At 41.8% G+C, this 15,929-nt stretch overlaps 1 protein-coding gene across 1 annotated transcript in view; it reads left to right on the top strand.

Moving 5' to 3' along the window:
• DPY19L4 (dpy-19 like 4) overlaps positions 1-15,929 on the top strand; it is a 554,933-nt gene that overhangs the window by 110,611 nt on the left and 428,393 nt on the right. The window contains exon 5 of the mRNA XM_085605236.1: positions 7,651-7,772. Within this exon, the coding sequence (XP_085461362.1) occupies positions 7,651-7,772 (122 nt within the window). The remainder of the gene's footprint in view (positions 1-7,650; positions 7,773-15,929) is intronic.

Here is a 15,929-nt window from a genome sequence, read left to right as displayed (position 1 = left end):
TAGACACGTTCCTTATGGAACTGATATGGGGTAAAGGACGTAGGAGGGTAAGCTTGGCAAAACTACAATTGAATCCAGAAGAGGAGGCTCCTGACTTCTGCGCGTACTGCATGGCTAGCCAACTGCAATGGTTGTCATATTGGCTGGCTGGATGTAATCTAAATGAAATTGGATACACGACTCAAAACCAAAATTAAGGGACAATCCATACACTATTATTGCCTAACTCCAAAATACCACCTACAACGCCCCCTTTACTCAAATTAGCCCTCCTGTATTGGAGACGGACACTGCAGTATACCAGGCGTACTTCCCCATATTCACCTAATATTCCATTACTTGGAATTCCCACTACCATAGGGCTAATTACAAGGAGGAGAATTACACAATGGGCACAAGAGGGGTGACAAGAGTAGGAACCTTGTTTATAGATGGCATATTAGCTGATCATGACAATTTTACCCGCACTCAGGGAGTTCCCCCAACATTATCCATTATGGACAAATGGGTGAGGGACTTTGGTAGAGATATAACAGATAAGGAATGGGCATACGTACTAGATTTTCCCCCAAAAGTGTCCCGGAATGCTAAATTTAAGTATATTCAATACATGATTCTACACAGGGCATACCTCACCCCACTCCGCCTAAACTGTATTTACCCTGATGCACAAGTCTGCTGCCCTAGATGTAAAACGTTGGATATTGCTATACTACATATACTTTGGGAATGCCCATGCCTGGGGGGATTCTGGTCAACTGTCGGTGGGGTAATTCAGGAAACGACAGGCACCTCCGTCTGGGATATTGCAGATAGCTGCCTACTAGGACTAAACCCCTACCCGAAAAGTCAGAGAATCCAATACAAGTTTGCAGACATGGCTATCCTCATAGCGAAGCGTGCCATCACAATGAGTTGGAAGTCAGCATTTCCTCCTCCGTTACACACCTGGCACACGGAGATGGTCCGGTGGGGAGGTGTGGGGAGCGCCCTTATCAGAAGGGAGGAAATACGTGGTGTGCACCCATTTCCTTGGAATGGGTCCAGATGTTGGAAACACTTAAGGCTAAGGACCTGCTGGAGCCCCCTGGGCCCTAGTGGGCGTCGTCCTCTCCCGCACAAGACATTGAAACCATGCAACATCGTCCCCTATATACCTATGCTCAATAAATAAGTAGCAAGCATATCAGCTAACATGCGATAAGGCAAAGGTACAATGTGTGTGTAGACTATGCGTTGACACGCAATGGAGTGAGCCAGTTAGGGGGGTGGAGGTGGGAAAATGGGGAGTTAGGGAAGTTACAGTGTTCCTGGCAGGATTTCTTTGTTTCATAATCATAATCGTCAATTATGGAAGGAAACATACACTTATTTATTGGTAGAATAAAATACCTAAAACAAGTAACTGTATAACTATGTACGTACTATTGGAAGACAAAATGTGTACACTAGTTGACATCTGTAATGTAAGATAATGTCACAACAGATTGTACTGCATATACCTAGAAAATCAATAAAACTATGTCTGGAAAAAAAATGAACAAATGTAATGACCTGTAAATTCAGTATTATACTTCATTAAGACTAAAGATATTTGTTCTCCAATATTTGATTTCTCATAGATTTGCATGCTTGAATCATCGCCGTTGTTAAGCTAGAGTCCCATGGTAAACATAGAGAGCAGTACATTGTTAAATATTAGCAGAAATCTTTGCATTGGTCACAGAAGTAGCCTATTCACGTTTATTTTTTCAAAAGTTCGGAAGTTCAGCCAATCAGCAGCCTCTTTACTCTTCTGTACCCAGGTTACCATGCTCAGATTTCTGCAGCACTTTGGGTGTGAACAGAGTCCCTAAAGCTATGCTCAATTGGTCACAGATGAATGGGGTATTTTTGCTTCTTTCTGTATTTCTGAGAGACTATCCACCATTCTTAAGGTTTGATATGTCTGAATCCTCTAAAAAATAATAACTTAGAATCTGTGGTAGGAAAAGACTTCATTCAGATCCTCACAAGGACTGCGTATATTGCTTCTATCCTGACCGAAAGGCTAAGGAATGCAAGATGTGTCTTACTTTTAACACAAAATCCCTAAAAATCAGAGATGGTAGACTTTTTAATACTCAAAAAATCAAGATGAGAAGAGGCTTAAAATCCTCCGGTTAACCACAGACAAGAGGTCATTCTCACTCAGAGTGCTCTTTAAAATCTTCAACTGATACAAAATCCAGGCCTCTGAGGAACCTTCAAGAAAATCCCTCAAAATATTTGTGAGAGAAGTTGAAGTGATTCCTGATAAAGTTGTGCTGACTGAAAAGGCATCTTCAAAGTCAGTCCACAAACCACCCTCTGAGTCATCCACTTGAAGACTGACCTGTGGCGAAACCATTTCAAAATCAAAGACATATGGCATCAACCTCATTGTCGACGAGACCGGCGCTGGCATGTCCATGAAGAATCTGTTGTCGACAAAGCAGAATTACATTGACGAAACTACCATCAACAGCAACACCACCAAATGCGATGACGACGACAACACTGTCACCAGCTTTGATGGCAACACCAACTGCAGCACTATCCATTGCTGATGACAGATCTGTTGACGATGTTCCAGTCGTTGAAATCAACCTCACAAAAAACAAGATCTTCCAAAACTACTCCTCTCGGAGAAAGGCATTTCAATGCTGCCTATGCCAAAACAAATGCCACTGAGCGAGGTATTTCTTTATCCACCACATAGGCTTTTGCATACAGAAGGTTCCATAGCTGAAGAATGATGATGCAGACATTTTGGAACTGCATACAGCCAAACACAAAGGTAAGATATCAGGACCCTGATGAAGAGGAATACAAAGAGATAGAAGACGTCTATTTGGCTGACCCTAGACAATCCCAACATCCTAAGGCCTGAAGTTCTTGCCAGCCTTTCCAGGAACATAAATGAGAATGATGATACTTTGCAGTATTGATATGATTCCTATTATCTGACTATGCAGAAATCACAGGAAGCGATGAGCCAGGTTCTTATCGCATTAGTCAGAGGTCTCCGACTTATGCTCACAGACTATTATAAAATCTTCCCAGAATCTACTTCTGAACCTGCAAATCAACCTCTAAAATCTTTCTCCTCAATGAAGGCGTCACACCACCACATGCTCTTCATGCACATTCTTATAATGCAAGTGCTTTCTACTCCTTTGGTACAGTGTTCCCTTTTGGCAGCTAACTCGAACAGAACGGCCACAGACGACCCATACTCACATGGTGACCAAGACAGAGGTCAAATTCTACCAGTCACTCCTCTGTTTACTGGCCCACATTAGGATGATTATATAGCACCCATTTCAGGCGATGTCCTCTCCTACTGCAACTTCACCTTTGGACAACATTGGGCTTCTTTACAATCTCATTGAAAGAGTATCCAATAGGTGTGCTTTGCCAGTGCAAACAAGGAAAAATGACATTAAGGAACCTACAAGAAAAATATTACCTATAATTGACCACATTTGGTCAGAAGGAATGAAAGTCATTAAAAACCAAGCCACAGTAGCTTCTGTATTTCCTAGCCTGGACAAAAAATACAAAGTGCTGAAATACTCCAGCTTGTCCTGTTGGTCACCTCCATGCAGGCTCAGTAATAATACAGACTGCCCAACGGCGATCAAGAAATCCAACACCTCCCTGCACTGTGCGACTTGACAGTTAAGGCTCAACAATAACAACTAACTATTGTCTACAACATCTGCAACATTGATCAGGGTGGCCAATGCACTTTCCATTCTTGTACAATATGACCACCAGATGCGGCCAGACATTGGGCCGTATCTCAGTTACTTGCTGGACGATAAGAAGGCCGAAGCAAAAGCAAATCTCTGGGAGGGAGGAAAAAACATCTTCGGCAATTATCGACAATGAAACATGTAGATGATGCGCTCCTGTCAATTAATGCAGTAACGGACATGGCAAGATCACTAGTAGTCCTACAACAAAAATGACCTCAGACTTTTTGAGGAGTCTGTGAAAGGGGCAACATTTCTTTTAGAGGAGGTTACCAACTGTATAGGTACTAACCGGCTCAACAGGGATACCACCAGGGTCATGTAGAGGAATATAAATCACTTTCACCAGCATCCTGCTATAAGCTGGCTCCCAGAGAAAAATCTACAAATCAGTCATTCGTCAATGAACATGGAATCGATGATCACAGTGAATCCAGAAATGCCTCCAGGAGGAGAAATCTCATCTTGTTAAAGACCGCGCCAACTATAATTCCAATCAATGGGGAGTGGACCTCATACAATTTGGCCACACACTGGAATTCTTTCAGAAACCACCATTTAGAATGCTACCCAGTGTGGGCCATCAAAATCTGTCTTATAAGCTGAGATGCGTGTTATGTTACAAAAAGGAGCAATAAAAGAAGTCCCCAAATCCCCGTAAAATCTAGGCTTTTATTCTTGCTTTTTCCTTATAAAGGAGAGATCGGAAGATTGGAGGTCAATTCTGCATCTGCGAAATCTCAATGTTTCTCAAGAAACAATCACTCTAACTGCCACTAAAAGGGGATTCCATGGCATCACTGGACCTACAGGATGCATATTTTCATATACCAATCATCGTCACATACCAACCAGTAATATTATTTAAAGTCTGGTCAGCCCCAAGGATATACACAACGTGCATGGCTCCAGTAGGGCACACCTGAAAGAGCAAGGCCATCACATTTACTGATATCTAGATGATTGACTAGTGAAAGGACATTCCCAGTGGGACTTGAAAGCATTAACCAGAGACAGCATGCAGCTCTTCGACAAATTAGACTCTAAACAAAGAAATTATCCTTTTAACCCTTGCAGAGGAATCCATTTTTAGGGCGATACTAGATGCCGTGGTGCTCCAGGCCTTTCTAGCCAAAGAGAGTGGATGCCCCTGACATCTTCTTGCAGGCGGGTGCAGTCACTCGCTGCACCAGCCTGCTAGGAAATCATTTAATGCCCCTTGAAAGTGCAGGAGGGTTTCTGTCTGCACTGTGAAGCATGGTGCAGCTTTTCAAAAGTTGCTCAGTATTTGACATGAATGCACTGCCCCGGGCAGCATGAGTTAATGGCTGACCTGAGGGCATGGCATTCTGTGTAATAGGGCAGACTTTCCTCATTTGCACCTGCCTTACCTGTTCTAGGGTGCTTAGTGGCGAAACAGGAAAAATGCGCCCTTATTGTAATACAGGCTCAGAAGTACAATGGTACCAATACACTAGCCATCAGGATGATTCTTGTCAATAAAGCTGATGTGAAGCAGGTCACCAGCCTCCAGGCATTTGGTTTACCCACTAGTTGAGACAGGAAACGTAAAACATGGATCACACTCCTGCAGTCGAGGTTTCCTTCAATATGCTAACTTTTTGTCTCTTCTTTTGGGACCAGTATCTCTTGTTAGTTCCTACAGACCTTTACCGGTTCCATGAAGAACACAAACTGTTGTGACTCCGCAGAAGATGAAAGACAGCATGAGGGCAATTGGTTATTAATCACTCTCTTACAGAGATCTTGGCTCTGGAAGGTGTCATTCTGTACATTAGAGACTGATTGCTTTGTAAACAGGGTATACTTTTGAAGAAAGGTTTCCACTTTGAATTGTAGGTACTGTGCTAGATGTCGGCTGTGGGATTATTACAAAAGATGAAAAACTCCAGTCGTGTTGTTGAGAACTGGTGATTTGAGTTAGAGTTGCTTTGCAACCAGCTTGATGGCCCCTCTGAGTGAGCTAAGCAGTCTTAAATATGTTGTCATTTCCTCAATATTACCAAGATCTAGGTGCTGAGGGCTCTATTATTTACCCCCTCAATGTTCCTGCACCATCTCATTTTAGGTAGGCAGAGATGGGAGTGCTACAAGAAGCTTAATCTGGAGGGTTATAAAACTCTGCATACATTGCAATTGTTGGTAATAGAATGTGACTGTGGGCTGAGAGGAATTGAGGAGCTTACATCACACTTGAATGTTTTTTATTCCATTGACTGCTCTTTTTCTGTAGAATGTGTGCATGAAAATGAGTTTTTATCTCTTCAGTAGATGCCTTATACCTCTGAACACTTCCGGGCTCAGTTTTTATGTACAGTTTCCAAACCTTTGCTAAGGGAGGTGTCACACGAAGGACCACTTCTACATGCGATTTAACACTTCTAGTGTGCCTAGATTTTCAGGACTCCCCCATACCCTTTACAGTTTGGATGCATATATTGGGAATTTAAGGAAGCAGAACATTTGGAGACTTGCACACAACTATTGATGTTTAATAGGTTATTTGTTTTATGTATGACTTTTGTTCATTGAAATCTTATATTCTAGAATGAAATAAATCATCTTCTAAATACACCCCATAATCTGTTCCTAATTGGAAATTCTATATTGAGCACCTGACTTCTTCTGTGTCCTCTGATGTAGTTGTGTTTTAGATCAGTTGAGCTTCCATAATGCACTTTCCACTTTTCTTGATACTAAATTTTCTACTGCTCAGGTATCTATAAGCAAAACCTTAGAATTAATCGATGAGTCAAGTTTAGGATGCTTTAGTCAGAGAACTAACTTGACGGAGCATGGAAACACCCTCAAATGTCATGTTGGGTTATGCTTTGCATAAAGAAATGTTACACAATGGCCAGAACTAACCTCCTGCTCCCATTTGTTCCATCTCTGCAAAAGACATGGCTGCTTCTAACATTCTCACATGGGGCATCCCGGTGTCTGGTATTAGCTGGGTAGCAACTTGATCTACTTTGCATATTTCTAAGGATGCATTACTGCCTTGCAGCTCAGGCACAGAGACAGATACTTTGTTAGAGCTGCGTTATATTACTTACTTGGTTTATTGGCTCTATTCAGTCCCACATCCCGGATGGTATTGCTTTGAGACTCATTCATAAGGCAAAGAATCTGCTGGAAAATGTATCCATCAAATGACAGTTCCTTCCCTCCAGAAATACTATTCCTGGTGGATACTGTACCTTCTGGCAGATTCCTTACCATTCTCCCTCCTGTCTTGATGAGTTGGTACTTTTACTAATAAGATTCCAAGGCATGCAAATTTGTTATCTGCCGTGATTGTCCCTGTCATTAATGCTGTCTTGTTCCTCTCTGTACAATCTCGATAGTGTACAGAAAAATGTTTGGAACTTATGCAGTGCCCCAGTTAGCAACAGCATCTATATCCTGATGTTGCATCCGGGTGAACAAAACCATGGCTGAACTTGCATGGTGCCTTGTCAGAGGTATTGATGTGGAATGGGAGAGGGGTGAGGAGGAAATTTTCCAGATCCATTCTGGATCATGGAGGATAATCATAAGGTGAGGGGCCTGTGGGAAGCTATAGTATCCATCAGAAATATTGTTAACCAAGGTAAGTAACTTTTTAAATCCATACTATGTTAAATTGCAAGTCTAATTCTATTTCTTTACGTCTGTAAAGTAATATTTATAAACACAAACACATTGTCTTGTTGTAAACTACATGAACAGTAAAGCAGAAGGTTTAAAAGAGGGTTGTAAACCATATCTAGTTGCATGACCCTTGCAGTATAAATTAACAGTATTGCTACGCATATGAAAGTTATCATATGTAATAACATTTAAGCATGCATCTTTTCCATTTTAGGGGTGTTTGAACTCTCGTACAACAACAATACTGTATCAATGAAGTCTATCAATGCAGTGCAGCAAATGACCTTGTATCCAGAGCTAATTACGAGTGCATTATATTGGATGTCTGACAATCATGTACGTATGTCAATTGCATCATACCTTTCTTGAAAGTCAAAGTAGGTATTGCTGCTTTTGCTGTTTAAACTGCTGAATAGGTTTATAGCATGATCTGTCTGTGAAACTGCCTAAAATGGTTTTCATCACTGGTCATTCCTTTTGATAACCTTGTCTGCATAGAAGCTTATCATTAGCTCAGTGTGAATTTGCTTGAGAAAAGGTTGTGTCAAAATCTTTTAACCTTCAAGTACAGCATTTTTCATTATGGCCTGCACTGCATGTCTCGAAGTGTAATAATGTTTTCAACTGAATTGTCCACAAACTGAACCCTTTCAAACAGGCAATGCAATTGTCTATTAGTTGGAAATTAGACTCACTGGTGTACCCTCTTGTCATGTGTGCAAGTATGGTACACAGCTCAGTTGTAGAGTTGCAAAGATATAAATCAGTAGTGTTAATGAACACCTACATTACTATGCCTGCTAGTTTAATAATAATACAAGTCTTATGTGGTTTATTAAAAGAGTGACCTGATCTAGAAGTTCTAATTCTCAACTGGCCACGCTTCCAGCTGAATGTCAAATCAGAAAATGGAGGTACTTGAATGATTCAGTAAGTTCACAGTAGTTCCTGGTCCCTTTGTTTCAAAGAATGACAGTAGTACTTGATAAATGGACTGTGTTACTGCCCTTGAGCCACAAAGCCTTAGAGAACTGGCCTGCCAAAGGCTACATGGACTCTATAGGATGACTCTTCTCAATTGGGACAATCTGGCATCCTTCCCTTGGTAAGTATTTAGAAATTGTGTCCCTTTTCATTAGGTCTCGCCTGAGCTAGAGCATGCGCTGCTCTGCCGAGACATTTAGTGAGTGGGCTTTAAAAAGCCGACCACAGCTTTTTGTGTGGCATAGAGCGTGCGGTTACGCGCACAATTGAGAGCAGAGGCGCCATCTGGCTTTCCTGTCTCGTCATGGTGCGCGCACATCGCACACCACTCGCCAGACATGACGCTGCAGCTGCTTTCACTTTTGCCGTCATGTACGCACACCACTCGCTTGCCTTTTAAAATTTTCTTTTAGCGTGCACGCCCGCACGCTCACACACAACTCCCAGGCTTGTTTGCTTTTCAAAGAACTGAGCTTGAATGTATTGCATGTTGCTTCTGTTATGTCTGTAATTCAATTACGGCTTCCCTGTATGGTAACTTCTTTCTGTATTGTCTTCATCAGTCTCTTTCTTGATCCACTTTCGGAGAAAATATGCTTCTGCATGTAACTAACGAGAATCTTATTAATTTCTCTTGAATCAAAAACATTAGTTCTATGTACGTTCTGGCTAGTTTGTTTACTGTTCTCCCGGCCCCTCTTTTCAGCTGTGATTTCTTCCTGTGACATCCTAGGCCATTTACCTCATTGGAGGGTTACCTTGTAGATGAACATTTTGAAACTCAAAGGCATACAATACTGTGTACCTTAAAATCTGATTGTTGTGTTGTAATTAAGATCCTTCAAAGCTCTAAATGGACTGCCATGGATTGGTATACTGCACCCAACTAACACACCGTTCTAGCACAGCACACTTGAAATCTCGTCATGTGTGCACGCACTTGAGAATCTTTGTACACACATTGTTTATAACCAGAATACTGCTACCACGTAGCCTATAAAACCAACCAGCGCCAACTTTGCGCTGCCATATCTGAGGTTGCGCATGAAGTGCTGCTCCAGTCATATATAACGTTCCCATATATAAAGCAGCCCTAATTTATGTTGCTTGTATTGCATTATTGAAGTTAAATCTGTTCAGACACTAGCCACCCTTTAATATAACGTTTGAAACTACAATCTCTTTAAAATACATATAGCTTATCATCTTTCCGTTGGTACTGATATGCTGAACTTCCATTCAGGAATGTTCCTAATTTATTGCCAACTAACATATTCTGTATATTAAGAGCTTTATCTGTTAACCTAAACCATCATCTTGTGCTGTGTAACAAAGAAGGCAATTCGTTTTCGTTATTTTTCTCATTTGCAGATACTTCTCATTTCTCTTAAAGGTTTGCTCTAGACTAGAGATCAATTCTTTAACTGGTTTCTTGTGCTTTTGGATCTTTTTGCAGCTGAAATTCCATTCCTCTCACTAGCAGTACATTATTGGCTGGCAATTAAGGTTGCTGCTTCGAGAAACTGTGTTTTCTGTGCAAAGGTCAAAGTGAACATAATAGGAAGAAACATCTTCAAGTGAATCATTACCTAATGCCTCACGACACATAGTTTAATAGCACAGTTAGATTTATAAATAGAACTGTGATTAATAGCAACAGCATATGTTATTGTGAGTGACTCTTGGCCAATAGAAATGTAATAAATTAATAAACCATGATTCTTTCACTGTAAACTGCTGTACCTTCCATGTGCATCTGCTTACTGCTTTGTATACGTCCAAGAGTTTTTAGTGTGTCCCCTCTTTCGGCAGAACTTCACTTTAAACTTCTGAAACATACTCTTGTGCTGAGACGGGTCCCTATCAGGCGCTCCATTTTTTCCCCTGACTTCACCCTCCGGGTGGAAATGAAATCTTAATTTTGCAACAGTACCACTCTTCACTGCTTTTGAGTAACTTCAAAGATATGAGTTAGTTATTTTACAGTTTCATCATTTCAAAACTGAAGCATTTTCAATAATCTATTCAACAAAGCTGTTGTTGCTTATTTATCTTATGCAACTAACAACCGTTGACAAAGCCAATAGTCCTGGCTATTCTGAATAATGTTACTTGTTGTATTATATATCTGGTTGCAATGACAGAAACAGAAAAATACCAGTCAGGCGGCACACTATGCCAAGCACAGATTTTTAGCTTATGTGTTTTAAGCCAAGCCCTTAATTACATCGGACATTCCCCTTTGAGAGACCCCCCAGTTTTTTCAACCCACCTAAAGCTATGAGGTTCTCTGCTCTTTTATGGTGGCTCTAGTAAGCAGCAAAGGATTTATTGCTAAATTCCTCCGCGCATTGCCATAAAATCCTAATGCAAGTGCCAACAAGCTAATCCGATATCACAGTTATTTTTTTTATATATTCATTCAGTTTGGAGCCTGTAAAACACAGAATGAGGATAAAACTGTTTACGTTACATAATTTGATTTCTCCACATCTGCGTTATACAGGAATGATTGGCAATGCTGATTTTGGAAGTAGTATGTATTTTTTTGCCCGTCGGCCATTCCACCGCAAAAAGTGCAACATTGCCTCCACCTTAAATCAGATGAAGCTAGCATGACACTATTCCCTACGAGGGAAGTTACAGTTCCTACATGCATGCTCATAGAAATCACCTCCTTTTGAAACCTATCAGCTCGTTTATATTGATTAAAGAGTGTTGAATTCTTATTTTACCCATCTCCTGGGAAAACAAGCATTGGCATAGCCAATAGGTCTCGCCTCTGGGACCTTATAAGTGTTTAGTCATGCAACAGTTGATGTTGTTGCACCAAGGATATTGTGCTGCATAACTAAATACTTATAAGGTCCCAAAAGCTAGACCTATTGGCTATGCCAATGCTTGTTTTTTCTTTGGTTACCCTTGATGTTTTCTGTCTGGGTTCTGGGTTCATAGCTTTATGTTGCAGTCTCACCCCACTATCCAAACCTTACTTTGATTTCTGCTTAACTGCTAAATAAAATTAGAAGCCAAATTATGTTTCCCACTTTGTATCTATAGCTTAGTGCCACCTTAAGTTTGCATTTTATATTCTAATCTTCCATACCCTGAAGCTGCCTTGTGAGTTGTCTTCTTCCAGTTTTGCTAAAATTCACAGTTATAGTTCCCACCCCCTATATTACTTCTGACACCCATCAGAGCCAGGGAGAATAGAAAAGACAAAAAAGAAATCTATAAAGAGGATTTGAGCATTGTTTTCATTAATATCACTACTCGGTGCCTCTGGGAAAATCGTATCAGTGGAATACTGGAAAAGAGAAGGGATATAGTACTGATTGCGGTTACTAAACAATTTTACAATCTCTCGATTAGTAACTGTACTCTTTTTTGTAAAAAAAATAAAAATTATTGGTGGAGGTTGTGTTGATTGCAACCTCCAGGGTCTGAGAAGTATCTGAGAGACTAGCAATTTTTTGATTAAAGGTAGATGTTCGGAAAGCCTTAAATTGGTCAACTTCCTAATATGAAGATTACTGTGCGTGTGAAAACTACTGGTGCAAGTCCGGTTTACTCATTGCAGCAGCCCATGCGATTTCAGTATATCTGACATATCTGAACCTAAGGAAATGTATATCTTAAATACATACTAATTGGGCATCCATCCATTCTGTGCTTATTGTATATGGGCATATATTGTCTTTACTACATATTTGGCTTGTTGGCTCTAGTGCGCTGCTTGAAGGCTTTGCAAACTTAACTGTGTTTTTGAGGAGGTGAAATAGTCTGTTTGTCCCTGTTGTGAGCAATTGGGTTCACATGGATATGTTTTAATTAATGCTGACCTTTAATGCATTTATTAATGTGTGTCCGAATTTTAAACTCTTGTTAGAATTCTCTTGTAATTTAATGTTACTTTTTTGCTATGCGCATGCTTTGAAAAGTTATTGTCCGAGACTGAAACGTGTTTTATTTCTAAACAAACTTTGAAACGTCAGTAATGGACTCTACGGGCGAGGTGCACCTGTGCAGTCACCTAGGGTTGGCCCCCAACTGGCATTCCCCTGCTGTTGTTCCCTGCATAACACTTGCAGTGCATGTTTGGTTTATTTTGTTTTCGATGGGGACAGGGGAGGGAGGGAGGGCGATAATTTCTGGCAAGTTGGGGTTGCTTCAGTGGGCGGGGGTGGGGGCTCGGGGGGAATGTCTCATTTTAAGCATGTTCCTCACAAAGCAGATGTTACTGTTTAGGGCGGGGTCGGGAGAGCGGGTGTGTAATTCTAGTAAGCTGAGGTTGCTTCAATGGTTGGGGGTAGGGATACGGGCAGATTGTTCGAGATTTAGCATGTCTGCAGTAGTGCGAGATCTTTTAGTCCATGGATCAGTACTCATGTTGCTCCTTTTTAGGTCTCGACCTTGCTATCGCGTAAGCGATCGCAAAGCGAGACTATAGAAAGCGGGTTTGAAAAGTGCTCCCATAAAGCGGATTGCATGGCTAGCACACGCACAATCACGCGCATCGTGCCGCCATGCAATCCGCCTTTTGGGAGCACTTCAAAGGGTCCGCTCCCCCGCCCCCAAGCGCGCGCGCGCCAGGCTCCGCCGGGCTTGTCTTGTTTAACCATTGTCTCGTCACACTCCATCCTGCACTTCAAAGGGTCCGCTCCCCCGCCCCCAAGTGCGCGCGCGCCACGCTCCGCCGGGCTTGTCTTGTTTAACCATTGTCTCGTCACACTCCATCGTCTACCTGGCCTAAAGCCTCTTAGTGAAGTCTGCCTTATTCCCTTCTATATGCAGGCAACCAATCATGCCTCTCCTAACAAATCACGACCTCTCCTGTGTAACTGCTCCGTGCTAGCTCATATTACATATAGCTCATATTACTCGACCACATTTAATCCATTTACTCATCCCATTTTCATCCTCCCTACTCCTAACCTATCCTACCACAAACGGGAGTAAATGCCTCCTACAAACTTTCAGAGCACAAGTTTAACCCAGTAACAAACCGTAGACCGCATTTACTAATCATCGCAGGATTAACCGCACACTTTAGGTGTAGCGTGCTACCCATCAAAGTGCTTCAATGCCTCGTTAGAAGTAGAAAGCGCTATGTAAATCAAATTACAGTTCAAGACCTCGTATTATTGAATTGAAATAGAGCAGAGATGTTGGCGCCGTCTGACATCCACTTAGATCTGTTTACAACGTGAAAATACAGCCCAGTTGAAGTGCTGGCGCTGTCAGATTACAGCCCAGCGGAAGTGCTGGCGCTGTCAGTTTACAGCCCAGATGAAGTGCTGGCGCTGTCAGATAACGCAAGCACTTCAGCTGGGCTGTAATCTGAAGTGCCAGTACTGTCCAGCCTTACAGACTGTGCACCTGGTAACAAGTGCCAATACTGTCCCATTACATACACTGAAGATCTGTGGATGTGTCTGTAGTGTCCAGCCTGCTTGCTGTGACCATGTCGCCCTGGTTGACCGGGCCTGCGTTAGCCTGCCTGTTTCTTGTTGCTACTAAAACCGCAACCTGATTTTAGGCCTATATATTGTTTTTTAGTGCCTCGCGCGAGATTGGGAATGTCGGCTAATGCAAACCGGTTAGTATTACCTATTGTTCGTTGTGGTTTCGCTTTCTGTTTAAGACGTGATTTGAAAGGGAGTCTATTTACGTGGCTGGGATTCGACTCCGATTTTGCTGTATGCATTCTCTGGAATGAAGTGGGTGCTGCAGGGGAAGGTGCGGAGCCACTGAGTGTGCAAGAATGCTGACGGGAAGCCTGTGTGCACTTAGATTACTGCCTAATACAAGTTCACAGAATGCGTTAAGCAACCCGGGCGTTCTTAACAACAAAGAAGCTGTCTTTCCAGCACAATTGTAAAATATTGTCTTTCTAGGCTTTATGATGGTGTAACTGTTATTTGTTAATAGTTTTTGTTCTTCTTTGGACTCTGAGGATTACGACTAATTGTCAAAGTCCGTACTACTCGCATACAAAAAAAGCTTTTCAGTCCTCTGCTGTACACATTTTTTCAACAACATAGTAGCGGCCCTAGAGAAAGCTGCCCCATCTGACCTCCGTACCCCCAGCTATTTATATCTGCACCAAACTCCTTGCTTCCTGGCATACCTGTTGAACAATGATGAAAAACTAGTTAATTAAGAAATTGCTTTAAGAACTTTTGGTTTGTTATCATCCATATTGGGAAAAGTTCTATGACCACAAAGGTATGATTTTTCAGTTTTTAAGAGTACTGTTTAGACTAATAATGACATCAGTGGAACAGATCATATCATAACCTTTGGCTTTATGATGACGTTATAGAACATCGCATCAATAGAGACCCAGTTTAGAGGAAAGTGGTTTTTGGCCCAGGTGGCATGGTGAGGGATACATGATATGGTGTTAAATGAGTGCTGTCACCATCCTTAAGCTCACGCTTGTGGTCGTCACAAATACAGGGCACTGGCACCAGAGTTTGAATACCGCTCTTTCCCCCCCCCCCCCTTGGCTACTTTGTGTGATCCTAGACAAATCAACGCATCTGATAATTCTTATACATGTCTCCAGCAACGATTGATTCTAGAGAAAGCAGGCGGAATTCCTTGGGTAAAGTTTAAACAAATTTTTCTCCACATATGTTAGTCACTCTGCCCCAGCCCTACCTTTTACTGGCTGGTCTCACGCACTAATATCATATACACAACAAAGGACCTGCCTCATGCATCAATCTTAGTTTTTCAGCCCAGAGAACAATCAATATTTTCAACTCAACGTGTTGGCTATTGTACAGTTTGTTACCCATTAGCCGTGTTCCTGGAAATCAGATGCTACGGAGTTCTATTGTCTCGGGCTATACAAATGCCTGTAAACTAGATAAATTTAGCAAAAAGTTCCCCTAAAAATTTATGGAGCCCCCCACCACCATGTGTGGAGAGAAAAGAGAAAAGGCGGAAAGAAGAAGAAACATCAGTCTCACAATCCACAGCACCATCAGAGATTGATGTCCATTTCAACTCCACAAGAATAAAGTGCAGAAAAAATGAGGGCGGCAGTGCCTCACGGACGTAACCCCAACGAGGTGTAAGCGGACATTACCTCACCTTCTCATCATCGGCAACTGCCGTCCCACGTGAAAACTGAAAAGTGACACAACAGGTCTAGTATCTTTTCTAGTACCTACTGTGAAATAAACTCTAAACTGTGTCTATGTGAAGGAAAAAAAAGGGAAAGAAGTGGGTCTCGACCCTAAGACTAGGGAGAATGAGTCTGATCAGGACCCAAAGCACTCCCAATTAAAACCGGGCAGTCCCACACTAGCTAAATGAGACTTTTTATTCAATGCTGTGTGGCTGTCCCCTAAAAACCGACATGTTCGTTGCCTGTATGGATTGGCGGCAACTTCTTCAGGGCTAGGGTCAACTAGCCTCTCTGCTTTGCTTGTACTGACCAGTGTGATATCTGTCAGAACCTATGGGAAACAAAAATAGACACATACATATTCAGCT

Source organism: Triturus cristatus, chromosome 5_1 (assembly GCF_964204655.1).
Source record: "Triturus cristatus chromosome 5_1, aTriCri1.1, whole genome shotgun sequence".
In the NCBI taxonomy this organism is placed as follows: Eukaryota; Metazoa; Chordata; class Amphibia; order Caudata; family Salamandridae; genus Triturus; species Triturus cristatus.
Note: the sequence above shows the minus strand (reverse complement) of the source record. Positions and strands in the feature narration are given on the sequence as shown.